Source organism: Lemur catta, chromosome 3 (assembly GCF_020740605.2).
Source record: "Lemur catta isolate mLemCat1 chromosome 3, mLemCat1.pri, whole genome shotgun sequence".
Taxonomy (NCBI): Eukaryota; Metazoa; Chordata; class Mammalia; order Primates; family Lemuridae; genus Lemur; species Lemur catta.
The window spans coordinates 99,930,930-99,957,706 of record NC_059130.1 but is presented as its reverse complement, the minus strand read 5'-3'; the positions used below and the strand labels follow the sequence as shown (position 1 = coordinate 99,957,706).

General features: G+C 54.2%; 1 protein-coding gene across 2 annotated transcripts in view; it reads right to left on the bottom strand.

The window, feature by feature from the left end:
* Positions 1–26,777, bottom strand: part of GRIK3 (glutamate ionotropic receptor kainate type subunit 3) — a 217,062-nt gene that overhangs the window by 51,271 nt on the left and 139,014 nt on the right. For both annotated transcript variants that reach the window (XM_045548241.1, XM_045548242.1), the window contains exons 3-7: positions 25,548–25,805; positions 17,822–18,003; positions 13,968–14,021; positions 4,489–4,662; positions 3,732–3,875 (exon numbers count right to left, since the gene is read on the bottom strand). In XM_045548241.1, the coding sequence (XP_045404197.1) occupies positions 3,732–3,875; positions 4,489–4,662; positions 13,968–14,021; positions 17,822–18,003; positions 25,548–25,805 (812 nt within the window). The remainder of the gene's footprint in view (positions 1–3,731; positions 3,876–4,488; positions 4,663–13,967; positions 14,022–17,821; positions 18,004–25,547; positions 25,806–26,777) is intronic.

Genomic DNA, 26,777 nt, shown 5'->3' with positions numbered 1-26,777 from the left:
GGTGTCTCGAGAAGGGGCATAGGGCAGTGGAAGGTCTGAATGGCAGAAACCTGGCCCCAAGTCCTTGCTCTGCCACTCTGGGTCCTGCCCCCTTGCAGACTCCACGGCCTCTCCCTGCTGAAGTTCCCCAGCACCCAAGCACACACTCACAATCCAACCCACAAGTTCATGGGCCCACAGATCCCTGGGGATCTTCAACTAAAACCCTGGTAGTCTCCAACCATTTGGGCCACTCCAAGGTACTGTACAGTGTTCTGGGTAAATGGACAGGGCAGATGGGCAAATGAGTACACTAACTTAGGCAGGGGCAGCACCCTGAGGGGCCCAGGAGGCCGTAAGATAAAGGAGTTTAGACACTGGGCTTTGCACAAGCGATCTAACCTCTCTGAGCTTCAAAAGGGAGACATTACCTACTTCACAGGTATAAAAAGTGGTGTGCAAAGTACTCAGCACAATGCCCGCATATACAATCACGACTAAGTGGTAGAGATTATTATTTCTCCTTTGCTGCCTCCATCCGTGGAGCTCCCTTAGATCAGGGCTGGCCCCTGGCTGGGGTGAGCTGGGAAACTGGTCAGAGAGGGCCAGTATCCTCCTCTGCATGAGCTCACTGAGCTCTCTCTGTGACCCTGATAGTAGGTGTCACCATCGCCCCCATTTTACAGATGTAGACACTGAGGCTCAAAGAGGGATGGAACTACGCAGGTCCCAAGTATTGGTGAGGCAGGGCAGACTCTCCTGCTGCAGTAGCAGAGCTGAAAGGCCTGGGACGTGGCACCCAAGGAGCGCTGGGGAGAGCTTCTGTGGAGCCCAGGGCTTGGGGATCAAGAGCTTGGGGACAGAGATTAAAAGATGCATCAGAGAAGGTGAAAAGCACCGTTTATGACTTCACAGGGAGGCTCAGCTTCCCTCCGGCTGGCTCCCCAGTCCCTCCGCCTCCCCCTCCTCTGCCCCACGCCCTCAGGCTATCTCCTGGCCCCCAGGGGAAATCACAGCAGGTACCTTCAAGCCTGCCTCTGGGGGAAGCCTTCCAGCCTGTCAGCCACACAGGAATTAAATGCCAGCAGGTGCGCGGCCTGTCTGTGGGCGGCTGGGCAGGGCAGGGCAGGGAGCGCTGGCGGCTCCTCCCCGTGACATTTCCCGGGCCGCCTGCCCCCTCTAGACACCGCTCAGGACCTGCTAAATGAAAGATGCTTCGCACGCTCTGAACTCCGGCCTGGTATTTTCCAGCTCCTCTCGGAAATGCCAGGTCTTTAAAATGATTTACTGTCACGCAGTCAGATGGGGAGATGGGCCATTCGGAAATGGTCGGAGGGAAGGCTGTGTGGGCTCATCAGGCTACCTGGGCTCTGCGAGGCCAGCCGTGGGACCACGGACAAGCCACGGGCTGCTCTGGGCCTCCACGGCCCTACCGTGGAGACAGGATGAATGTTTCTGAAAGGACCCCATAACGGAGTATGAAGGGTGAGGGTCATTCTTTGGGCCTGGGGCCAGGTATGCCACCCAGGGCTGGAGGGAGAATGGGGCTCCCTCTCTGTGGTGGGCAGTGGTGCATCTGCTCCCCCCAGGGATCCACAGCTCAGCCTCAAAAATCCCAAGGGGCAAGGGGTGAAGTGTGAATGGGGTGGGTGTTCCCGAAGCAATGTGGCCTGGAGAGCCACTAGCTGGAACCCCACCACCAAACGGGAAGCCATAGTGACAACAGTAGTGATGATGTCACTGTCACTGAGATGACAGTGATGGCAGCCAACCTGCTCAGTGCTTGCTATGTGCCAGGTGCTGTCCTAAGAATGTCACACGTACCATAACCCACGAATCCTCACAACAACCCTGTGACACACATGCTATTGTTGTCTCCATTGCACGGAGGAGGACACTGAGTCGCAGAAAACTTCAGTAGCTTTTCCAAGGTCACACAGTAAGTGGTTACACTGCCAACCACTTTTGTCTGCTAATCTCCCCACTGAGTCAGAGGAGGGATAGGGCAGCGTGGTGGCCTGGGTCACTGAGACTCATGGTGGCCTCTGGCTGCTCAGCTGGGGCCCTGCTGAGGAAGGAGGTGCTGGGGGTCTGTTAAGGAAGGAGGTCAGGGCTCAGCGTCCCCAAGAGCAGGCCCACGATTGCCCAGCCAGGGGCCTGCCTGGGGCATCAAACGACACTGGGACGTCCTCTGCAGGTGTGACGGGCTGGATGAGAAGGGACTGCCATGGCCCTCCTCTACGAAAACAGCTGGTACTGGAGTCCCTTTTGGGGCGAGGGAACTAGAGCTGAGGACGTAACTGGTCCCTCACAGTGACTGTGAGGTGGTGTCTGCCAGGCGTGGAGACTGGCTCAGGGACGTCCTGGGACTTGTCTAAAGCCACACGGCCGGGAAGAGGTAGGTACGAGATCCAAAGGTACACGTGTCAAGGTCTAAAGCCCGTGTCTCATCCATGTTCCTTTTATCATTGTTCTAATACTTGGGAGGAGTTGTCCTTGGCCTTATTCCGAAGCAGCAATGATGAACTTGGGACCTCAGGGAAGCTGCCCTGCCCGGTAGGTGAGCTGGAGAGTCCCTCTGCTGTTTGCTCTCAGAGCTGCCTTCCTATGCATTCGGGCTTATCCGTGCCAGGATGTGACGAATCCCGCCCTGCCCCAGGCTGTGAGCTCTGTGCTTGCAGCGGCTGGTCTGGTTTAGCCCCGTTGGGCCCCTGGTACATAGCTCCATGCCTGGAACCCCGCAGGCCCCGAAAAAGGGCTGTTGACTAAACGAACGCATGGCCAAGGCAGCCCACATCATTTCCTGTACATTGTGGTTGTTAAAGAGACTGACTACCCGGAGCCCCCCTAACTGCCCTTGGTGTTGCCCTGCACACAGTCACTCCCTCTGGCCTAGGATAACCCTGCCTGGGTCTCGTCCTCCCAAGCCTTCTTTGTCTATCTTTGATTCTGGCCAGGCCCTGGGCTAGGCGCTGTGCACATGGTTTTTCATCGTCTTCCCGACAACCTTTTGAGGCAGGCACTCTTTCTGTGCCAAACTGAGGATCAAAGAGTTAATGAATGGTCTCACCAAAGTCACACAGCTAGTTGTGATGGAGCCAGGATGCCAGTCCAGGCCTTTGCTTCCCTCATCCATAAAATGGGCGCAATAAACCCTGCCACCCAGAGCTCACAAGGACAATGGCAGATGCAGAATCCTTTGAAATTAAAAATTGACACTGTGTTTCCACGGTCACCTCAGTGGCAGGACAGGTTCCCCGTTATGTGGTTTCTCTAGAATCAGCTCCACTGGTGGGGCTTCTCCACAGTGCCACGGTGCCAGGAGAGCTGGGTCCCCGTGGGCCCATGGTGTGAAGGTGCCTGTGTGGGGTGGGCTCCTCGGCCAGGCACGGCACCAGGCACTGTCCCGTGGCGTCTCAGTTTGTCTGCACAGCACTCCCACGAGGCAGGCACGCTCCACACCCCCATTTCACAGATGAGGGGACAGCCCCACCAAGGCTCTCCAGCTTGCCAAGGGCACACAGCAGGGAAGGAAAGACCCTCATCTGTGCTTTAAAGCTCGCGCCTCTCAGTACCCCGTATGGCTGGCCCTATCATTTTCACCCGAGGAAACTGAGGCTCAGAGATGTGAGGCAACCTACCCAAGTTCATATGGATTAGAAACCAGCTCCGTCTGACTCCCGAACCCGGGCCCTCAACGGTACCCACAGCTCCAGGGAGGCAGCCCCGGTGGGGGCCGCGGGGGCACTCACCTCCTTTATGAAGTTCATGAAGCGGCCGCCGAAGCGCCAGGCCTTATGCCGATGGCACTGCAGGGAGTTCACAGTCATCTGGGGCGCCCGCTGGTAGCACACGGACACGATGTGGACGGCATCGTACAGTAAGGCCGCGTCGGTCTGGAGGGGAGGGCCCAGGGCCTGCCTGAGAGCGGATCCGGAGCCCCTCCAGTCCCCAGCCTGCCTGCCCCGTCCCCCTCCCCTCCCCAGGCACAGGGACACGGTGTCCTGGTGAGGGACATGGTGTCCTGGGGCGCTAGAGGTGATCCTGTCCATGCCTCTGTTGAGAGGCCAAGCGTGGCTGACTGCTGCCCTGCAGACGCCCCCATGCCCCCTCTGCAGCTCAGACCTCCTCCTGCCAGCCCTGCCACCCCACCCGGCCACCCCACGCTGCTGTTACCTAGGCCCTGACCACGCCTCTTCTCCCTGCCCCCTCAGCCCTCACTCCTGCGTGTCACAGCCTCAGGCCCACCGTGCCCAGGATTCCTGGGCCTCACCCCTGCTCTCGGGGACCACGTGCTTACAGGCCTGGGTCCCCACCAGATGGGGCCCTTGGGGTGGCACTGTGTCTGCTTCATCTTTGTGTCCCCAGCCCCAGCCTGGATCTGGCCAACACATGACAGGTGTCAAGAAGAGAAGGGGTGGGAGGGAAGGCAGAACTGGGAGACAGGAGAGCAGCAAAGAAGGAAGGCAGGTGGGGCGCCCTTGGAACCCGCCCCCCCCGCTGCCGTACCATCATCACTCCGTCCAGGAGGCCCGACTCTGCCCGGGGAGCCGCCTGCAGCCGTTCCATGGACCACTTCTCCACGATGGCCGAGACGTGGGGGTTGTCCACGTTGAGGATCCGGAAGCCGGTCAGGTTCACCCCCGAGTAGCGGTAGGGCTCCAGGTCCAACGCGTAGAGATCCTTGACAGAGAGAGGTTTGTGTAGGTCGAGGCGTGGCCCTGCCGAGCCGCCCAGCCCACTCCCGCCCCTCCGAATCCGGCCCTGCGGGAGGTGAGGGCTCTAGGAGCAGTTCCGGGACCCCCCTAGGAGCACGGCCCTGGCGTCTGACTCAGAACTGGGGTCTGCTGGGCGACAGGCCCCACGTGCTAACTGGGGGCCTCAGCCGGTTTCTTCATCTACAAAATGGGGATCGCTCCCCTTTCTAGGACCCAGTGGAACAGTTCGCACCCGATGCCCAGCCTCACACACCAAAGCAGCTTCCTAACGCCCGTTTCCTCCCACGGGGGAGACCCACTGCCCACTCTGGGGAGACAGAGACACTGGGTCTGGGTATCGCCAAGTTACCTAGAGGGGGGCTGAAGGGAGTATTTATCCCCTAGAAGAGGGTATTTAAAAACAATCTTTTCCACCTGGGACTCAGAGTGCTGCTCTCTTCCCTCCCCTCGCCCCCCACATCCCCACCAGGGCCTCCTGGCCCCCCGCCTCCTAGGAGCAGCTGACAGCAGTCAGCCTGCCTGTCCCGGGCCAGGTCGCATGCAGCCAAAGGGCCAGGGGGACAGGGTATTAACGCTCAGGTGGCCTGCTTTAGCCCTCCCTGCAGCTCCAGCTCTGGGGGCAAGGTGGGCTGGTGAGGGCAGGGGGCAGAGGGAGAAGCCAGGTGTCCCTAAGCTGGGAGGGGTGGCAGTGGGGCAGGTGGCAGGTGGGAGTGCAAGGAGCCAGGCAGGCTCCGTCCTGTTGGAACCTCCCCGGAACCTGGAGTCAGGCAAAGGAGAGCAGCGTGTCCTTTCACTACGACAAGGAGACACAGTTTCCCAGGCCCGCCCAGCGGCTCTGGGACAACACAGTGGGTTTGATCTCATTGTCAGCTGCTGGTTAAAGGCCCAGACTCTGGTCGAACTTGTAGATTTTTCTCCAGTAGAAAAGGCAATCCTCAAGGTTGCGGTGCTATTGCCTTACAGGACATTAATCTGTTTTCTGTCTAACCTGGCAGTCTCATTCTATGCCCACCCCCTGCCTGAAACACTATAAATACCCAATTCCTTGAATGCTGTTTGAGCCGGCTTTACCATCCTCCTGGTTCCCTCATTAGTGGGTTGAATACATCTCTGACACACGTTCCTTCTGTATTTGCATGAGGCTCACGTTTCTGACTTTTTGAAATATATACATTGACAATCTTAATTGGCCCCATCCCACTAGCAGGGAAACTGAGTTTTAAGGTCATTGTCTGAGCTCTTCCTTGCCTGTTGTCTATACCCTCCTACACTCCCCCCACTAAGCAGCCTTCCACCTGGCCCCTCGCCTGTCGCTCCATCCTGTGCTGGGACACAACGTGGGCTGCGCTTGTCTCCCCGTGACTGCCGCCACCACGAGGCACACGCAGCCCATCATAGTCCCAGCTTCCGCAGATGAGTGACGGCCGCTGGAAAGGTGATGAGTGATAAAACCTGGAGCCCTTTCACACTGTGCTGGCTTCCTCTGGTCCATGTTCCTGATGGATGACAAACTCCCCTGTTACTCCTGCACCCGCAAGATGGCCCCCTCTGGAATGCACCCTGTTGGTTCCTTCTTGGACAATTTGGGAAGCAGGGAAGAGGTCTGGAGCAGGCTTAAGCCCAGGCGAGAAAGTCTAGCTCCAAGCTGGCCCAAGCAAATGTGGCCCTAACTCTCGGTGAGGATCGGGGATGGGGAAGGGGCTGGGGGAGAGCAGGACACAAGGGCTTCAGCAGATGGGGGGTCCCAACTGAGGTGGCTAGAGGGTGTCTATGTGGCCCCAGTCTCAGTGAGGAGCAGAGGGTGGACACGGCGCTCAGCCCTGCACATGGAATATATACGGTTTAATCTCCACAGTCCCAAGAAGCAGGTATTTAATATACTTGAGTCTCTTTTTACAGATGAGGAAAGAGGGTCAGAGGGATGAGGTGACTTGCCTAAGGTCACACAGCTCATGAAAGGCAGAGCTGAATTTGTTCCCTGGTCTGTTTCAATGCTGTGCTGGCCCACGCAGGGCACGAGAGCTGAATGTCAGCATTTCTTCCCAAGTCTGCGTTCAGTGACATCGCACGGGTGGCTGATATTGGCCATGGTGGGAGTATCTGCACCACAGAAATTTGCAAGCCTTACAAATCATGGTATTTGTGTTTGTTTTTGTTTGTTTGTTTTTTCGCTTTCAGAGGGCTGGCTGTTAAACATTTACTAATGCACCGTTGTTTGTCTTACTCAAAAACCCCGTGCTCTGTGTCCCCAGTGGTTGTCTCACGCAAGACATGCATCCGAATTGTCTTTGGAGATCTTTTTTTTTTTTGTTTGGTAAAGTAAGGACCACATCTAGATATTCCAATCCAGAGTCTGGGCAGGGCCTGGGAAATCTGTTTTTCGAAGCCACTATTCTACGCTGCTGCTCGGGAGTCGGGGACACACAGGGAGGGGTCTGGGTTTCGACTGGGATGCCTGTAGAGTCGGAGAAGGGCAGCAAGGCAGGGAGGACACATGTCCCAAAGGCCCCTCCTGGGGCAGACACTGAGGTGACGGGTATGTGGCCAGAACATCTGGGTTCAAGCCTCATCCACTCTGATCACCTCAGCGGCCTCATCTGCAAAATGGGGGTGACAATACTAGCTGTCGTGGGAAAGAAATGAGTTCATAGATATACTTGGAACATGCCAGGTACATACAAAACATTATGTAAGTGTTCAACAAATATTCCCGCTCTGCCTTTTCTAACAGCCGATCGGGAACAGCCCCCAGGGACATTACTGGGATACTGGAGCAGACATGGATTGGGCGTTCTGGTCTTACCCCTCTTGGCAATACAAAAACAATCATAGAGCGCCAACATTTACAGAGCACCTGTCAACCTCAGCACAGCAGAGCCTGTGCCAAGGGCCTTATATGTTAATATATTACCTTGTTTAATTCACATGGCCAGCCCACAAGGAGGTGCTGTTATCACCCCAGTTTAGAGGAAGGAACAGAGCCCTGAGAAAGCAGGCCTTCTGTCCCAGTAGTGGGGAAGCGGTGGGGTCAACTGCAGGCTGAGCAGCTCCAGAGTCCTCCCTCCCCGGTACCCTCCTCCCATCTGCAGGCTCTGACCACACAGCCTCCAGTTCATGCCCACGGGACGCGTGGTCACTCTGCACGCAGGGATTGCAGGGATCTTTCTGAAGTGTAAATTCAACTCTGCCACTCCCATGCTCAAAACATATCAATGACTCTTTATATTCTTCTTGGAATAAAGTGCAAAGTCCTTAGTACAGTTCTGGAAAGCTCTCCACCCTCCGGCCTCACTTTCCTTCCCACCCCTCCCCTTTTGTGTCCTGGGAACACCAAAATACTTTAGTCCCCACTTCCTGTACCCGGTGGCCTGGCCCCCTCATGCTGCTTCTCAGCCCCACGTCTAGTGCTTTTGTGCATGTTCTGTGCCCTGCCTGGAATGCATGTCTTCCTGCCCCTTCTTGGGTGGACTATTCTCTAAGAGTCACCTCTTCCAGGAAGCCTCCCCTGACTGCTTTGCTACCCATGCAAAACAAGGTGAGTCAGGGGTCCTTCTGCTCTTATCTTTGGAACCCCCGGGCTTTCACCCCACTGGTAACAACTGTCTGGGTCTGGGTCTGTCTCCCCTATGAGCCCCAGAGCCAACTACTGTCACCCAAAGTGGAAAGAAGGGCCAGCCAGCTGGGGAGCTGCCTGGGGCACTTAAACATCACTGGGAAGGGCCTGGAATGTGGAGACTGGAGTTTCACAGCCTCCTCTCAGGCAGAGCTCTCTGTGGGCCAGGAAGTTAGGAGTGGTTTGGTGAATTGCCTGGGGTGCAGGATGGTACCTTCCCCAAACTGCCTCTGAAGGAGGAGTGTCTGGGGAGCTGGGGGGACTTTGTTTTGCAGAATGGTGGATGCACTTGAGGCCGGGCTGCACTGCTGGGGCCACGGAAGAGAAGCGGAGCTCCGCCCCCAGGGGGGCGCCCTCCTCACCCTTCCTTGCATGGGCTCAGGCTCTCCTCCCATCCAACGATGACCTAACAGCTAAGGCTCGAGAGACGCCAAAGCATTGGCCTGCCCAGGGCCCCCATGACTCAGTTTATCCTCCTCTAGGAGCAGAGGCCGACCTCAGCGTGAAGGGGGCCATCCTTGGCTGTGGCGGGGGCTCGCTCGAGTGCTGGTGAAGCCAGCCTGTCCCGACTCCAGATGCGGCACTTGGCCTGTTGAGACGCACACAGAGGCTGCAGCCAGTCAGAGCTTGGGAGGGGGCGTGATGGGGTGGCAGACTGGGGGCCACCTTCCTCCCTGGCACCCTGCAGCCTGGGCTTAGCTGCAAAGTGTTGCAGGGCCCGTGACACAGTGTCCCCATCCTTGTCATGTGAGGGCAGTGACAATGGGCAGCTGGTCAAGAGACTCTTTTGTCCAGCTCCAGTTTTTTTTTTTTTTGCCCAAATTGCCCTGGGCCAAGACCCCAAGTGCTGTACACAGTGAACTGTGTGCAACCTTGCTGCTTGGCAAAAAGTTGAGTTCTTGATGCCAAATGTTGACACACTGAATTCAGTATCAACGAGGGACCTTTTAGAAACATTCAGCATAACATAATAGACTAATTCATTAGCACCCCATGGGTCTGAATGGGTAGAAGCTGAAGCTCGGAAAACATCGCCTTAAGGAATGACAGATGAAAATATCTTCCCCATGATATAACTGTTATTGCCGGGAAGTGGCATTAATTGTGATTGCTTATCTATTAATTTATTATAATTCTTTTTTCACCTCCAGGCTTTTACCTAACACATGACATGTAGCAGGGGCTCAGCTGGGGCTGATTAACGCAGGGTTATCTGGGAATGGCTCGAAGCTGGCTGGAACAGATAATGGCAGCTGGGGTAATTAAAATGTCTTCTACACGGAGGAAGGAAACTTGGAGAATTTTTTTAGAAAGAGTTGGTGATGTGGGATTCCTAAAGGGAAGGAAGTAAATGCCAAATGCCACTGTCCTCCCAAATACAGCTGCAGCTGACCAATGGGCGCAGTGAGAGAGAACCACGAGGCAGAGTTCTGGGCCAGCAGGGCTGGAAGGAGGGCCCTGAAGCTGGGGGCAGGACATAGCAGGGAGAGGCCCGCGGGGGGACAAAGCTGATGCCCCGATGTGGGGCACTGCTGAGAATACCCCGGGAAACAGCCCCCCAGTTTCTCCGTAAGCCAATGAGGAGCAAGACTCTGCCCTGCTGGCCTCAGAGGGGTGAAGAGGAATAACAGAAGGCTTTGGAACCAGTGAAGTGTGGGTGCCCTCGGATTTGCAGAGGCTCTGTTCCCTGCAAGAGCCTCAGTCACCATGCCTGGGCCATCGTGGAACTGAGCTGGCCAGAGGAGCCCAGGGAACGCTTTGTGTGGACTTTGAGCATGGCAGGTTTCAGCGGATGGCTTTGGAACTGGGCAGCGCCCTGCTGGGGAGAATCCTTGCTCTGTCCCTTTCTTGCTGAATAACCTCTCTGAGCCTCAGTCTCCATTTTTTCTATAAAACTAGGAGAGGCACATCTCCCTTGAATGTTATTCTGAATTTTGGTTGGGATGGAGTATGCCGAGCACACGGAACACAAGCAGGAGTTATTTATTTAACTTGCACAGTAATAAGTGCTAGGCATTGTTCTAAGCACTTTACCGAAGTCAGTACATGCCATACTCATCTTAATCATCCTATGAGGTAGTGCGTTATTGTCACCATTTTATAGTGACCATTTTATAGACGGTGAAATGAGGCACAGAGAGGTTAAGTAACTTGCCCAAGGAAGTCGAAGAGCCTTGATTCTAACACAGGCAGACTCGCACCAGAGCCCGTGGTCTAAACTGACTGCTGCTATGATGACGTATTGACAATTTCACTGATTATTTTCCACTTTGTATTGCCTTCATCCATCCATCCATCCATCCATCCATCCATCCATCCATCCATCCATCTAGGCATTAGTGAGCACCAACAGTGGACCAGGTGCTATTTGGGCGCTGGAGACAGAGAGGTGAACCAGGCACGGTCCTTGATCCTTAAATACCCAAAGGCAGCCCACCAGCTTGTGAGCTTTGAGTTAGATCCACCTCTGTGCACCTGCCCACCGCAGTGCCTGGCTCAGGGCCTGGGACCTTGGAAAGTATTTGTGTATGGCTTCTGGACAAACGAACAAATGAATGCTTCATTAAGGAAATGGAAGGTAAGAGAAATGGACACTGTCTGGGACTAGGGTAGGGCCCCGGGGGGCATTAGGATCCTTTTCCTAAGATCTCTGACCTTGACCCCAGTGGGCAATGGCATTAATGTAGAGGGTTCTGGGGTCACTGGGGTGGTGCCTTCTCCAGAGTCTGGCCCTGGAAGGTCAGCCAGGCCTCAGGGCTGAGGGTTCAAAGCTTTAGGCTCTGCTGTTCCACCAGTTCCCTGGGGGGATGCCCCTTCTGGCCTTGGAATGAGGGCTTGAGCTTGTTGGAAATGCTTTTAATTATTTACATCTTGGACCAGGAACAAGGCCCAGAGGGAGTTTGTCACAGGCCCTGTGTGGACAGAATGGGCAAGGAGGGTGTACTCAGGATGGGTGAATGAGATACACAGATTTGCTCCTGCCCTGACCACAGGATGCTTCTAAAGGAACCTCCCAGTGTCCCAGCCCTTCTGCTCGATGGCTCCGTCTTGGATTCTCTGAGCCCATGGGCAGACCTCAGACGACTGGCCAAGGAGTGGTCCCCTGTCCCAAGGACATTTCTATCATCTGGCTGGTGACCCAGCCCCCACCCTGGGAGCATTTAGAAATGTTGGGGCCATTTTCTTTCTTTGTCACCAAGACTGGAAATGAGTGAGTGGGGCTCAGAGATGCTAAACATTCTCTGGTGGGCAGGACATTCTGGAATGACGAATTGCCCGGCCCCAAATGCTTGCTTCTTCCTGTGGAGAACACTGACCAGTGCTTGGCCAGTCAGCATGTGACCTGGGAAAGTGGGTGGTGCTCAGCGAGAGCGGTGGTGAGCAGAGGCAGGGGATGGTCACTGGGGTGTGACGTGCCTGGGCAGCTGTGATGCGCTGAAGCCTCTGGGGACAGAGAGAACAGGCAGGAGCAGAAGCTCAGAGCAGGGGAGGGCACCGGGGGAGAGGCAGGCAGCAGACATGGGGGTGAAAACCACAATCCCTGCAGGTCCAAAGTTGCTCTGGATCCAGAACCACCCATGTGGCCTGATGGTTCATTCTAGAACTCCCTGATGACGTGAGGTTACCTGAGCGAGTTCTGCTCCTTGCAGTCAGGAGGGGCCAAGTGAGGGAGCTGGAGCCAGAAGCATCACAGCACACTTAGCCCATTTCACAGAAAGGAAGCCGGCCGGGGTTTCAGTAGGCTGCCCACGTGCACGGCTAAGAGGCGGTGGAGCAGATGCTCCCATTCTGCCCCTCTGCCTCAGAGACCTGCTCCCCACACTGTGCTGCAGTGTGCGGGGGGCACAGTCTGCAGGGACCCACAGCAGCCCTGGAAGGTTGGCCTGTCTCTTCAGTGTTCCTTGTCCCTCCCTCGTGCCTTCTCATCATGGACTCCAGGGCTTTGTCACACCAACCCAGGGCGCTGAGGCCCTAGGGAGGTGACCCAATGGGATGAAAGTCCAAGAAGGATGTGCTGGGCTACTGAAGCAGGGCTGGCTGGAGCCCCCCAGGGCCCAGAAGTTGGTCTCAGCACCCTAGGAACCCAGGGCGGGATGGCAGAGGGCCATGGGCCCCTGGAGTGTGCCCCGCCCCACCTGCCCAGGCCTGTTCCTCTGCTCCCAGGTCTGGACAGAGGTAGAGCATCAGGGATCTGGGGGCCTCACCCTAAGCCTCCAGTGACTTTCCAGGACTCAGCATGGCAGGGAGAAGCAGAAATCCAGAAGCGGTTTGGGGGGAGAAGGTGCCTGGTCTCAGTCACTAGCTTCTAGGATCCCTTTCTCCCAACATGGCTCCTGGCAGGTGCCCAGGTCTGTGCCCTGGACCAGAAGAACATGCAGGTGGCCCCTGAGTTCTGCCATGGGCACAGGGTGCGGAGGGTTGGGGATATAAGGAAGTACATGCTGATTTGCAGCACTTGCCAGCTTCCCACCAGTGCTCCCACCATGGCAATTTCAAGGTACCAACAGGACGTGGTTTGGGTGACATATGCAACCAGCTCTCACACCCGAGCACGCCAGCTCCAGCACACCACCGAGGGGCTAACCTGCCTCTTGGCCTCGACTTATGCTGTTCATTCTATGCAGACTACCCTTCCCTCTCTCTCCCTTGGTGAACTCCTGCTGACCCTTCCAGGCCCTGTTCCAGTATCTGCTTTTCTGTGAAGATGGCTTCAAACGTCCCACCTTTCACCAGGCCCTCAGCACTTAGCACCTCCTAGGCACCGGGCGGGGCACCCTAACTGGGTGCTGGATAAATGGATGAATGAGCACAGAGACCCGCAGCTCTGCAGCGGCCAGGCCAACACAGACTGCAGGAGGCTCGTGTCAGAGAGAGGATGGTCAGCGAGGCTGTCACTGGCTCCAGACCCGGGATGGGTGGAAGAGCCCCAGCGAGGTCTGAGGGCGTCTGGCTCCCAGGCGGGGCGGCTCAGTGCCGGTGCCCCTTGGCACAGGGAGCTCTTTATTCTGCTGATCTCAGGCCACAACTAATTATCCTAATGGGTTTAAATGGCCCTAAATGTTCTTGGAGTTTGGACAGGCCCCATCTGGAGCCTGTAGGTGGGCGGGCCCAGCTGACAGTGAGTGGGCAGACGTCAGCATGGATGTTGCAAGAATCCAAAGTGGCAATTTCTGTGAGGCCTGAGACGTGTGTGGGGAAGCGTGGGGCTAGGAACCAAGGGTCATGACAGTAAAAATAGCTAATACTTCTATAGCTCTGCATGGGCCAGGCATTGCTGTCCACGTTTTACCTTATTAACTTATTTAGTACTCACAACAGTCATGGGAGGTAGAAGCCCATTCTGCAGAGGAAGAAACTGGGGCAGGGAGGTTAAAGGACTTGCCCAAGGTCCCACAGCCACTGAACAGAAGAGCTTTGTTCATAACTGGCTCCAGAGTCCCTGCCCTTAATTATAACATCATGCTGCTTCTCAAAAGTGGGTGGGGCACACAGACATCTTTGTGCCCTTACCTAGGGTCACCTTAGGAAGCAAGTCCACCCTGGATCTCCTCTAGCTGCAGCAAGTATCCCCAGTGGGCTGGCCCAAGCTGGGCCACAATGACCTTGACTCAAGGAGCCCCACCCCCTCCCTGTGCCAGTTCCCAGGGGTACGTTACCAGAGTGGTGAAGATGAAGTGGTAGTACTCGGTCATCATGCCCATGGCCATGGCCTGCAGGAAAGCAGAGCATTAGCCACCTGCAGGGACACCCAAGCAGCCCCCTCCTCCTCCCCGCCCCAGGGGTGAAGACAGGGTGGGGGTGGGGGGACAGGATGGGACTGGCAGTGGGTTGGGGGAGGCTGGCCGCATGGAGCGAGGTGTTTTCTGAGGCCACCTCCCAACAGTGACAAGTACTGGCTAGTGACAGCAGTCAATTTCGCATTGGAGTGCGCAGCCAAATCACCTGGGACAGATTAAAATGCATATTTTTGGGTCACATTCTCGATAGATTCCGAATTCTGCAGGGCCAGGTGGGGTCCAGTTGTCTCTTTTTAGTAAGCGTCTCTGAGCCTGCCACGCTTGGAGAAATGCTGACGGAATCAGCACGAGACTGAGACCGCCTTCGCCAGTGCTCCGGCTCGCTCTGCTGAGCTCTCTGCGCTGGCTCCAGAGAGTACATCCTCCCCCCACAGAGTACACCCTTCCCTGACAGCACCAGGTCCTGGGGGCGGGGGATCTGGCCTCAGTCTGAGCCTCTCCCAGAAGGGCTGAGACATTCCTCCTTCCCCAGTCCTGGCTGACCACAAAGTGGGTCACATGGCTGCCATAGAATTATTATTACCTACCATCAGGAAGTCTATATTGTATTGGGCTATTAAGTATGAAATGTCTGATTTCTTTAAGTACTAAGTGTGACAGTTGATATCTGTGACATTTCACTTTGACACTTCTTGTTTTATTTTTATTGTGAAGGTACATCCTCAGTCTTTCAAGCACACATCTTGGCTTGTGATTATTTTTCAGAGATTTTTTTTAGAGCAATTTTTGCGGAACCATGGATAAGTCAAAAATTCGTGTTATTTTCGAATATGAGTTCCGTTGTGGAACCAATGCAGCGCAGACAGCTCGAAATATCAACACAGTGTTTGGGAAGGATGTCGCTAATGAATGCACAGTATGTTGATGGTTTGAGAAGTTCCATTTTGGTGCTTTTAATCTTAAAAATGAGCCACGTGGGTGATCTGAGACCAAGGTGGATAATGATGAGCTGAAAGCTGTAGTGGAAGTGAATCCACCTCAACTTACACGTGGATTAGCAGCAAGGTTTGACGTTATATTCCAAAAATATTGGACCCTTTGAAAAAAATTGGCAAGGTAAAGAAGCTGGATAGATGGGTACCTCATGAATTAAATAAGCATCAGAAGAGAAATCATCTCGAAGCTTGCCTTTCTTTGTTGTCATGACATAAAGGCGAACCATTTCTACAATGTATTATTATGTGTGATGAAAAATGGATTCTTTTTGACAATCGCAAGCATTCAGCACGATGGTTGGATAAAGATGAAGTGCTGAAACACAGCCCAAAACCAAATATTCATCAAAAAAAGCACATGTACTCACGACTAAACTGGAACTAATCGATCAACACTCATGTGCACATATGGTGGTAAAACTCAGTGGAAACCAAGCAGGTGGGAGGGGGGAGGAGAGGATGGGTAAATCCACACCTAACAGGTACAATGCATGTTATCTTGGTGATGGGCACACTTGTAATTTTGACTCCAATGGCACAAAAGCAATTCATGTAACCAAAATGTTTACACCCCTGTAATACTCTGAAATAATCATTAAAAAAGAAAAGCTAATGGTGTCTGTCTGGGGGTCCAGCGCTGGTATTGTCCACTACAGTTTCATGACACCTGGTCAATTGATTACAGCTATGTCTGTCGCACTCAGTTGGATGAAATGATGAGGATGCTTGTGATTAAGCAGCCGAGATTGGTCAGTAGAGACAGGCCAATCCTCTTGCAAGACAAACTCTCTGTCATCCACCGTATTCACCAGACCTTGCACCAACTGACTACCACTTCTTCCAGGCTTTGGACCACTTCTTGCAAGGAAAAATATTCAATTATCAGCAAGCAGCTGAAAATGCCTTTCGAGATTTCATCACCACTCGCTCTTGAGGCTTCTTCGCTGCTGGCATAAACAAGCTATTAAATACCATTAAGATGGCAAAACTGTGTGGATAGCTTAGGCGCATACTTTGATTAATTGTATTGCTTCTTGTTTGAGATGCAATGAACTAAGCTTTTTTTTCAAAATCGGACATTTCGTATTTAATGACCTGATATATAGTTTACGTATTTTAATGAAAGCCTGTAATCTATAATAATAATGGCTATAATTCATTTTCTACAGAGTGCTTCAGAATGCTGGGTCCACAGAGTGCTCTAGGGGGAAATGTCACTGGGTCAAGTACATTTTGCAAATGCCATGCATTCCTTCCCACCTTGGGGACTCACAGGCCACATCATAACCTTAAAGGCTCAGAGAAGTCCTGCAGTAAGAGACGGGCTTAACTTTGTTTAATTCCTGATTTAGTCAAACCATTTCTAATTCTAGAAGTTTTCAAATCAGACAGACCTAGGGGTAGATTCCGACTCCCTGGCTGGATACCCTTGAGTCTGTTACTTCCGCCTGAACCTCGGTTTCCCTACCTGTAAAGTGAGCATGATCATCCTCCCTATTTCCCAGGATGGTGGAAGGAGGAGTGACATGTACCTGGCACAGAGTAACTGCTCAGTGACCTCAGGTCATGACTGTCCCTACTACTCTGTGCCACGTGCTGGCAGGGGAAGAGCAGCACTGGGTACGGTTGGCCAGGAGGATGAGGGCTGAGGGATTTCTGGGGTGTGGCTTTAAAGGTGCCACTGAAAGTGCCGACTGCATGCTGGGCTCTGGGAAAAACTCTTCGCTTCCCTGCTCTCACTGAAGCCCCCAGTGCTGCGTGGGGTGGGGATTACTGACCCCATCTGCAAGGCGGGGAGGGAGTCTGGGGCCACTTGCTCCAGAGCCACACGCCAAGAACGGGTAGAAGCAGAACTCAAACTCTCAAAGGAGCCTTTCAGCCACCATGCGAAGGAGCGTCCTTTGTGGGGGCAGGGGACAGGGGCTGCCACTCGGCCTGGGCATCCCTTATGGGGCCCAGCTGGAGGACAGGACTTGAGCCCCTCGAGGCCTTGAAAATGCCCCTGGCCCCAGCTCAGCGCATGGCCCGCTGCACCCTCTAAGTCCCCTACTTGCCACCTGGGCCTGGCCAGGTCATGCGTCAAATAACTGCAGAATGCCTCTTCCAGTCACCAGCATGCTTTCTGGGATGACATAATTGCCTTTTACACAAAGCGCCGGCTCAAATCAGTGTTTTTGGTGTCAGCTGCGGCACCCTCGGAGGGGGTTGCAGGCGATTTCGCTGTTTATTTTCCTAGGTGGCTGGCAGAGCTTGGCTCTCGTCCCCAGCATGCCACGCTGAGCTGGGAACGGAGGCCCGTCCCGGACCGAGAGCCGTTCTCCTCCCCCACGTCACTGCAGAGCTGAGCAGATGGCACGAGGAGACTCGATAAACCTCCCAGTAATAGGAGAGTAACACCAAGTGCCGCAGGCTACGGGGGATGAGTCACTGGGAGAGGCAGTGAGGCATTCTGGGGGCTGCGCCTGAGAATCTGAGGCCCCTCTGCGTCCCCCAGGTTCTGCTCCCGTGTGGCTTCAGCCACCAGCACGGAGGTGGGGTGGAAACTGGCGTCTACTCAGGCCCGGCTGGGGCAGATCATCCACCCTCACACCAACTCGGAGCCCGTCTTGCTGCTGTGACCACCCAAGGTCACACAGCCGGCAAGTGGCAGAGCTAGGAGCCAAGCTTAGATCTGGCGGCATCACACCTGTACCTGGGAAAGAGGAGGTGGGAGAGGCGGCGGGCAGACCCCAGCCACCCGCCCCTGCCCCGTCCCACCGCCGGCCAGCGCTCACGCACCTGCTTGAGGATCTGGGCCGCCATGGTGTGGCTGCAGTCGAAGATGATGCGGAATTCCCGGCCTCGCTTCATCTCCTTGAGCAGCGGGCGTGAGTCGTCGGAGTCGATGGGGAGCTGGCGGATCTTCAGGCGGATGTTGTATCTCGATGGGGCCATGATGAGCTCCTGCAGCCGGATGAGCCCTGAGGGCCATGGGGCACAAAGACACACGTGTACACACATGGACACACAGGCATCCACTCAGACTCGTGTGTGCGCACGTGCCTTGGCTATAGGTCTGTGGACACACACAGACTCAGGTATGTGGCCCACAGAGAAGTGTACATGTGCATGGACAAGATCTGAGAGCAGATGTGTGTGCCCATACAAACACATGGTTCACGCGCATGCATGTTGATACGGATGGGACATACACTTGGGTTTATAAACACATGTGTGTACATGCAGATTAAGGCCTGAGTACACACAGATACCTGAACACATGCATGCATATTGAAAAGTAGGCATGGACAGAAAATTCCCACTGTCCACACCACCTGCTCTGCTCTGACACAGAATGGGTGTGGAAACTTGCAGAGCCTAAACCAAAGGCCACCCTTCTTCCTCTCACCACTGACACTGTGTGACATGGGGCATAATTTCCCTAAACATCTCCAGCAAACTGCTTCCAGGATGTGGGCACAAGAGGCAGCTCCAGCCCTATTGTCCTAACCTGTACCAACCCTTGGACCAGGTAGGTGAGGTCGTATTTGTGTCTCCTCCCTGTGCCAAGGGCAGGCTCCTTGGTAAACCCTATCCATTCTTCCACGTTTAATGCAACCACCTCCTCCAGGAAGCCTTCCTCTATTGCTCTGTTCAGCAAAGATGCCCCTCCCCAGATGACCCCCCACCCCAGCTTGGTGGGCTCCTCCCTCAGCATTAGCCTCCTCTGGCCTCACCTCCCTCTCCTTGTCCTGCTATGAATACCTTGATATCGGGGGCTGGGTCCCCATCACCCTTAGCACAGGGCCTGCCATTTAGGGGGAATGCAACAAAAGTTTCCATAATTGGACTGACTTACTGTTTTTTTCTCCCCACACTGAAAAATCTATCCTCCACCTTGGTTAGCATTTTGTAAAACCACTTAATCTGGGGACTTCCAGGGAAAACTGAATGTCACTGCCTAGAGACAAATGGCTTGCTTAGGTCTAATTAAGTCCATTTCCGTCCCCATTTCAAGGTCCATTCTTGCCAACTTCTCTCTGCATAGCCTGGGAGCAAGCCTGCTCGCTGCTCTCTATACACTCACCCCCACTGGAAGGAGGGGGCGAGGTCCCAAGCAGGCCATGCCCTGCCCCACCCCCACTCAGGGCTCAGTGTTCACACAGCATGTTCCGTCACCCCCACTACCAGCACTCCGATTTTCCTTCGGGGAACAACGCCTGCCCCGCTCTCATTCTGTGACTCAGGAGGGATCTAAGCCCAGCACTCCCGGCAGGGCACGCGGGCCCAGCCTGGCCGGTCAGTACAGCCTCTAGAAGCAGGTATTGACTTAGAGATGGAGACATGACACAGTGGGTTCTATCAGAGCGACTCCCAGAAATTGTGCTAGAACAACTGGCACAAGAAGGGGGTAAGAAACATCCCCTTTTCCATTCAGCTTCAAATAGGGAGGATGTAAGTCTGAGTGTCACCAACATAGAACTGAGAAGGATTCCCACAGCGCAGGAGTGAGAGAGGAAGAAGTCCTGATGGTATGCATTGGAGCCTCCGGAGCAGACAGTACCTGAAGCTAACGCTACCCCTGAACTTTCCAGTGAAGGCAGCCAATAAATCCCCACCCCCGATGGACATGCTTGATGCTCTGACTCGGGTGGGGCAAAGGCAATATATGGAACCTAAACATTTGTACCCCTGTAATATGCTGAAATGAAAAAAATCCCTACTCTATTTATTTATTGCTTAAGCTAGTTTGCATTGCATTAAAGTTTACTTTCAACTGTTACAGTATCTCCTGATCTAGAAAGAGTCCCCCTACTCAGCCGACTTCAGAAGCCTTCCAACAGAGAGCCAGTTTCCAAAACAATCCCTGGTCCACATGCCTGGGGCTGTTCTGCTCTCATTCCCATTCCTGCGGGCTGGACGTCGGGATAGCAATCTGATCGGTGTCCATCAGTCCACTCTGCCGGGGAGGGCAGAGAAACATCCCCGTAACCTGAGCATCCCGGAGAGCTCCCAGACAAGCTTTGCCATGGCCGTAGGCATCAGGGACCCCCAGCCCTCCTGAACAGTCCCAAACCCAGGTACAGGGACTGGGAGAAGGCTCTGGACCAAACAGGGGCCCAGTGCCTCCTGGCACCAGACTGGGTGGGGACGACGAAGAGGATATCAGCTGACCTTAGCAAAGGAGGGAAAGGCCACAAAGCTACCCCCAAACACACACCCAGGCCTGTCCCCTCCCAATGTATCTCAGACATTCTAGGTTTGGCGGAATGATGCTGCCTTTTCACACCTGTTACCCGGAGAGGTCCAGAGTGCACAGTTTGCTCCCACCTGCTTGGTTTTCAGACTCATGCACAGCATTAGCAGGTGTGTGAGCTTTGGGGACCCAGGACATGAGGACTGGGACAGGCTGGAGGCTGGAGCAGAGGCCACTGGGACCTTCTTATCAGCCAAGCGCATTGCCCCGTGTAATGCATGGTGACCCACATTCCCCGGTAGCAAATGTCAGAGCTCCTTCCCATCAGCGTGCTCCCAAAGGAGACCAGAGGCTCCTCTCGGCCCACCCCAACCGAGGACTAGGCTCTGTTTGCCTGGGATGAGCTTTCCTTCCTGGCTGCTTCCCTAATCAATCTCTCTTAAAATATCTGCAGTGAATCATGGTTGTGGGAATCATGCTTTTCACTCACAAAGCACTTCTGCATTCATTACCCTATTTAACCATCTCCGAATCCTAGAAGGCATATAGAACAAGGATTTTCACTCCAGCATTACAGATAAAGAAACCGAGGACCACAGAGGTGAAGCGACCCTCCCAGGGTTTTGCAGCATCCTAACAATGGGATCATAGAGACCCAATATTTTGGCTCCTAGGCTGGGTCCTGTTTCTCCACCCCAGGTTATTTAAAACCTCTTCCTTTCACCCTTGATATGAGTTTGTCTTTGTGCACAGATTAGATTAGGAAGGGGGAGGCGTGGCAAAGCTTGTAGGGCAAACACCAGTTGCTTCCTTAGCAGCCATTCCCCCTGAGGTAGGTTGCAATGATGACCCCAATGCTTCACCCCTCTTTATGTCCACACCCTCCGCCATGGAACCTTGCAGTGCCCTCCAACTGGGCTCGACCACGTGACTTGTTTTGGCCAGTGGGGGATATAAGGAGGCACAATGTAGGCCGACACTTGAAACGTAGCTGCACATTGGGTTTGTTCTCTTGCACTCTGCCATTGTCATGACAACATGCCTGGGCTAGCCTGCTGGAGGATGAGAGACAGGCAGAGGAGAGCCATGTTCCTCCTGCCGTCCCAGTCAAGGCCAGCCTCGATCAACCAACAGCCAGCCAACCCCTAGGCCGGTGAGATCCAGCTGAGCCCACAGAAACTGCCCAGCCTGCAGGCTTCTGAGTTAAATAGATATTTTTATTTTAAGCTACTGAGTTTTGGGGGTGGTTTATTATGCAGCATTATTGTAAAAATTGATAACAGAGGCACTCCCTCCTAGCATTTGAAAAGAACTGTGATTTTGTGCGGATGACAACGTGCCAGTCCCAAGAGATCACTCATGAATGGTAGGAGCCAATCAGTGGCAATCACATTCCCATTTGACAGTGTCTAGCGTAGTAGGCATGGACCTAGGGAGCTACACAGGACTGTCTTCTAGAAGGATCTGAGGCAGATTTCCCTCTCTGATAAGAGGCATGAGTCACATGAAGAAAAATCCCTTGGACCCCCACCTCCTGTATGCTACTTACTGCACGCTCGGAGCTGCAGCAGCCCTGTTGTGACTACGAGGGGAAAGCCAAGAGAGCCGTGGCAACACCAGCACGGCACCCTGACTTTGTCAAGCTGCTAACCTCACCCTGGAAAGGCCCGACCCAGACTTCTTGTCAGCGAGATGACTCAGTGGGAACTGTTCAAGTTAATTTAAGTTGTGCTGTCTGTTACTTGCAGCTAAAATACCCATATGGACACAACCCCCAAAGCAAACACAGACAAAGCCTTGAGCACTTCCCACTCCACGGGGTTGGACGACCCACAAGTTGTCCTGCCTCTTGACATATCCTGATTCTGGGAGTGCACTTCTTGCTACCCACTATTCATCATTTGTTATATTATTATTTGGCCGAATCCAACCCTGAATCCCTAGTCTCAGTTGTTTTCCTCATCAAACCCGCTCCCCCGTTGACTCCCCTATGTTTTTAAATGTTTATTGAACTGAATTGAGTTGAATTGAAAATCAAGTTGAATTAAACTGTAATTGAAGATTAAGGAAAGAATGTGCCGGGCCTTGGTAAGTGTGAAGAAACGAAGACGCTGTTACCCTGTCTCCTTTTGAGAAGTTGGTCGTATTGCAGGAGAGCGGGTGTCCAGGTCGCTGGTAATTCCAGGCCATCGGAGCTAAGGACCACATGACATGTACATTTGGTCAGGGCACATGGAGGAGCAAACGACAGACCTCGGCATCAGCTCTGGCCAGGTTCACTAGATGGTGTCCACCGCCACGCCGCAGCGTCCTTTCCTCTGCAAGCCACTCCCTCCACCCCATCCGGCCTGGAGGCCCCCGCCCTGCTGGGCAGTGGTTCACGCCAGCGTCTGTCCTGATGGCTCTGTACCCATGGCTCCATGGCTTTCCGGTTCTTTATTTTCAACACTACCCCGCTCATATCCATTGCTCTTCCATTTTGGCCCCCAGTGTGCTTCCAAGCGACTCCTCAAATTCAGGCCCCCTTTGTTCCTGCCTGGACCAGCACAGCCCCCTCTGCTCCCAATCCTTCCTGTGCATCGATTGCTCTCGGAACCATGTTCTAAAACTCTGCTTTGATTATTCCACTCTTTTGCTCAATACTACTCAATGGTCCTCCGCTGCTTAAAAGATAAAAATCTAAACTCTGAGGCTGGACATCAGAGACCTTGCCCAGCCGGCTACCCCTGCTTATCTGGCTTTCCCTCCCACCTCCTTACTTGAATCCCCTGCCCCAGCCAGGCTGTCCTCTTGGTCCCCTTGCCATGCACAGCCCCATCTACTTGTTGCTTAGGCTGTTCCCTCCACCTACAATAACCTCAGGATAGCTCTCCCCATCCATCCATCCTCGAGGCCCCACGCAGATCTCTCCTCCTCTGGTAAATCAGCTCAGACGAGCAAAGGCCACAGAGGGTCCTTTCCCTGAGTCCCGCAGCTCTGACCATTTGTACACGTCACTTCATCCTCGGCTCTGATGGCCTGGAATTACCCAGGATCCCTGGACCGGCACCCACTCCCCTATAATATGATTAATTTCTCAAAAGAAGACAGGATAACAACCTCTTCATTTCTTCACTCTTACACTCTTTCCTGCAATTTTTAATTCGAATTTACTTCAACTGGATTTTCAATTGAATTCAATCTGTTCCAATTCAATTCAGTGCAAGCAACATTTAAAAACATCTACACTGCACCCATAGTCCCCGTGCTAAATCCTGGAGGCACCAAAACTCCTGATCTGGAAGCAGAAACAGGCTCCTAGATCAACAATCACTCATGCTGGTCTGTTAGGACAGACAGCTCCGTGGTGCTGCAGAAACCCTGGGGGTGGCTTGGAGCTTGGCAGGAGCGCCCCTCAATGGCAGAGCCTTCCTGCCGGGGGCACTAGGAGGGCTGGGGGGTCCCTGCTCTCAAGGATCTCCTGTCTGGTGCTTTGCGTATAGCAGATGCTTGTAGAAGCCCAAGTGAAATAAACAACTTTCCGATTACCCTTTCTGAGGAGTCTCTCCCTACTATTTCCACTGCCCATTAGGATGTAATCAAGAGCTGACATTGAATCACGGGCAGCTGAGAGCTGGAGGGCTCTTGCGAGGCTTGTTGTGGCAGCTCTTGACACGTGGGAAGAGCGAGGCTAGATGGGTTAAGTGACTTGCCAAGGTCACTCTCTCTTAAGAGGCTGGACTAAGAAATGTCTTGAGACTTGAGTCTTTGGAAAGAACGAGGAGAAGAAACAGCTCCACGCTGGCTATGAGGACTCCAACAGGCCTGTGGGTGGGTGTGGCTCTGACATTCACTAGCCGGGTGACAGCAGGCAGGACACGGCACCTCTTTGAGCCGCAGGCTCCTCATTTCTAATTTATCACCCCATAGAGTTACTATGAGGCTTTCATGGCATTAAATGAGATCACACCTGTACCACTTGGTTCTGAGTAGGCAACAGTGGTCTTTTTCAAATGTACGAATCCAGAAGCGGCATTCCTCTCCTGTCACTAGAGGACTCTCCAGGTCTGTGCCTGTCCTGCAGACCCTCGTGAGGACGACTCAGGATGAAGGCAGGGTCCAGGCGGTGCTCAGCACCCTCTGTGGCTCTCCTCCCCCTCCCCCTTCCTGCTTGCTCAGGCCTGTTTGTGACTTACTGCAGCCCACCAGCCCTCTGCACACAGTTGCATACAGGGAGCTATGTGGTACCTGTCTGTGCTCCCCTATGATGCAGAGCTTGCCAAGACCAAGAACTGAGTTTTATTTACCCAGGTATCCCCAGCTCCCAGCAATGGATGGGGTCCAAAGAAAAGGCCCAGAATGCATTGCTGGATTTGTTAGTGGATATCTGCTATGTGTGTGCTCTGGGCCCACAATGAAGGGCCTGAGACTTGAGAGGCAGGGGAAACACGTTGCAGCAAGAGTTTTCTGGAAGGGCCCAGGCTGGACTTCGAAGGTTGGGCAGGACTGGGCCCAGCAGGTCGTCCCCAGTAGAATGCTGGGGTTAGGTCCAGCTGGCAGAGCGTGTGGGACAGGGGCCTCTACACCAGGGAGTCCAGCCTTAGGCCCTGGAGCCCATTTCCTCCGTCTGCCTTGGGAGGATGAGACAAGAGCCTGGTCCTTGCTTCTGCAGGGCTGGCCTTGGCTGGGGTCCAAGGTCAAGTGGGTAGGGCAGGGGCTGGCATCTGTGTGTATGGCTGGGAGTGTACAGATGTCACTGCATGTGAGTGCAGGGGGAGATGAGTGCGTGTGGTGGGGTGCAGGTGTGAGGATGACCAGAAGAATGAACCTTCAGTGAGCACTCACTGGGTGCCAGGTGCTTCTGCATTATGCCCTTCACATCCACATTTTACAGATGAGAAAACTGAGGCACAACGAGGCTGCACCTCCAGCAGGTGATAGAGCTAAGATTTAAAACCAGGAGGCTTTACTCCAGCGTGTACACACATAACACTACACCCTACCACAAGTAAGCCGCGTATGCGAGTGTGCACGTGTGAGTGGACGTGTTTGCTGCAGACGGGATGAGTGAGTGTGAGAGTGTGGGCAGGTGTGGGCGTGGCTTGCAGGTGTGCGTGTCGGTGTAGGTGGGTGCCAAGGGCAGATCAGCACTCAGGCTGCTGGGGGTGGAGGTGGAAGTGTGGAGAAGGTGTGAGGCAGGTGTGAGGTGAGCTGGGGTTGAGTGTGTGTGACCAGGTGAAGTTGGGGTGTGGGACACAGCCCTTTCCCTAAAAGCAGTTGTGCTGAAAAAACAGACAAAGGCCCGATCCTAAGGCTCTGTCCCGCTTCGCCCCTGCCCCAGCCACCCACCTGTACTGTCATCGTAGACCACGGTGGCCGACCGCCACTTGAGGTACTGGACCAGGTCGAGGATGGCGTGGCTGAGCGAGGCGTAATCGGGGTAGAGGTTCACGTAGAAGGTGTCCTTGTTGTCCAGTGGGTGGTGCTTCCAGCGTAGCTGGATGTGGGGCACCTCCAGGGCGTTGCAGATGGACTGGACGGCATTGGTGCAGGAGCCCTGCGAGGGCCCGAAGATCGCCACCACGCCCAGCGCCAGCTGGTCACAGGCTGCAACAGAGGGAAGGGCAGCACACGGGTCAGCGCGGGGGCTGTGGGCATGGGGGGGCGGTCAGTGATTCTCATGACCCTGTAAGGGTCAAACGGCAACCACCCTCGGAGGGCAGACAACGGATTGTCTCTCTGAATCTCACTTTGCTCACCTGGATGTGGGGACTCTAAGAGTCCCTACCTCATGGGATCGGAGTAAGGTGGAGCGAGGTGATGCGTGTGAGCACAGTGCCTGGTCCTAAGGTAGCACTCGTGACTAAGAAATGATCGTCACCTTTGATGTTATTATTGCTGTGATAGCGTCACCAGCTCTGTGCCAGGTCCTGTCCTGGGGGAACTTGGGAAAGATACAGGAATCAAACATCTAAAGCTTCAGCCTCCAGCCTAACCTCTTCCTAAAATCTGACCGGTACGGCTCACCTGTCACTCGCATTGCCACCTGTGTGTCTAAGACACTCTGCGGACCTAACACATCCCCGCTTCCCCTCCCCCACCTCCCCACCTCAGGAATGGCAGCTCCGATGTCCCAGGCCTTATGCCAGAAGCCTTGATTTTGTCTTAACTCTTCTCGTCCTCTCACACCCCACATCCCAATCCGTCAACAACTCCTGTTGCTTCGCCATCAATACGCATCACAATCTGAGCCCTTCTTCCCACACCACCTCCCCCTGGTCCAAGCCACTGTCGTCTTTTGCTGGGATTCCTACAGAAGCTCCTCAGTCACCCTCGCTGCTGTCTATTCTGCGCTCAGCAACCAGAGAGCCTGTCACAGTGTAAGGTAGGTGCTGTCACTCCTTTGCTCCAAGGGCTCCCAACTCAGTGTAACAGCCAAAGTCCTCACGGTGGCCAAAGAGGCCCCACCTGTTGCAGCTCCTCCCTGCCCTTGTCCCCACCCCAGCACTCTTCTGACTTTGTCTCCCCTCCCTCTTTCCCCCCTTGCAGCACTCAAGCCCCGCTGGCCTCCACGATGCT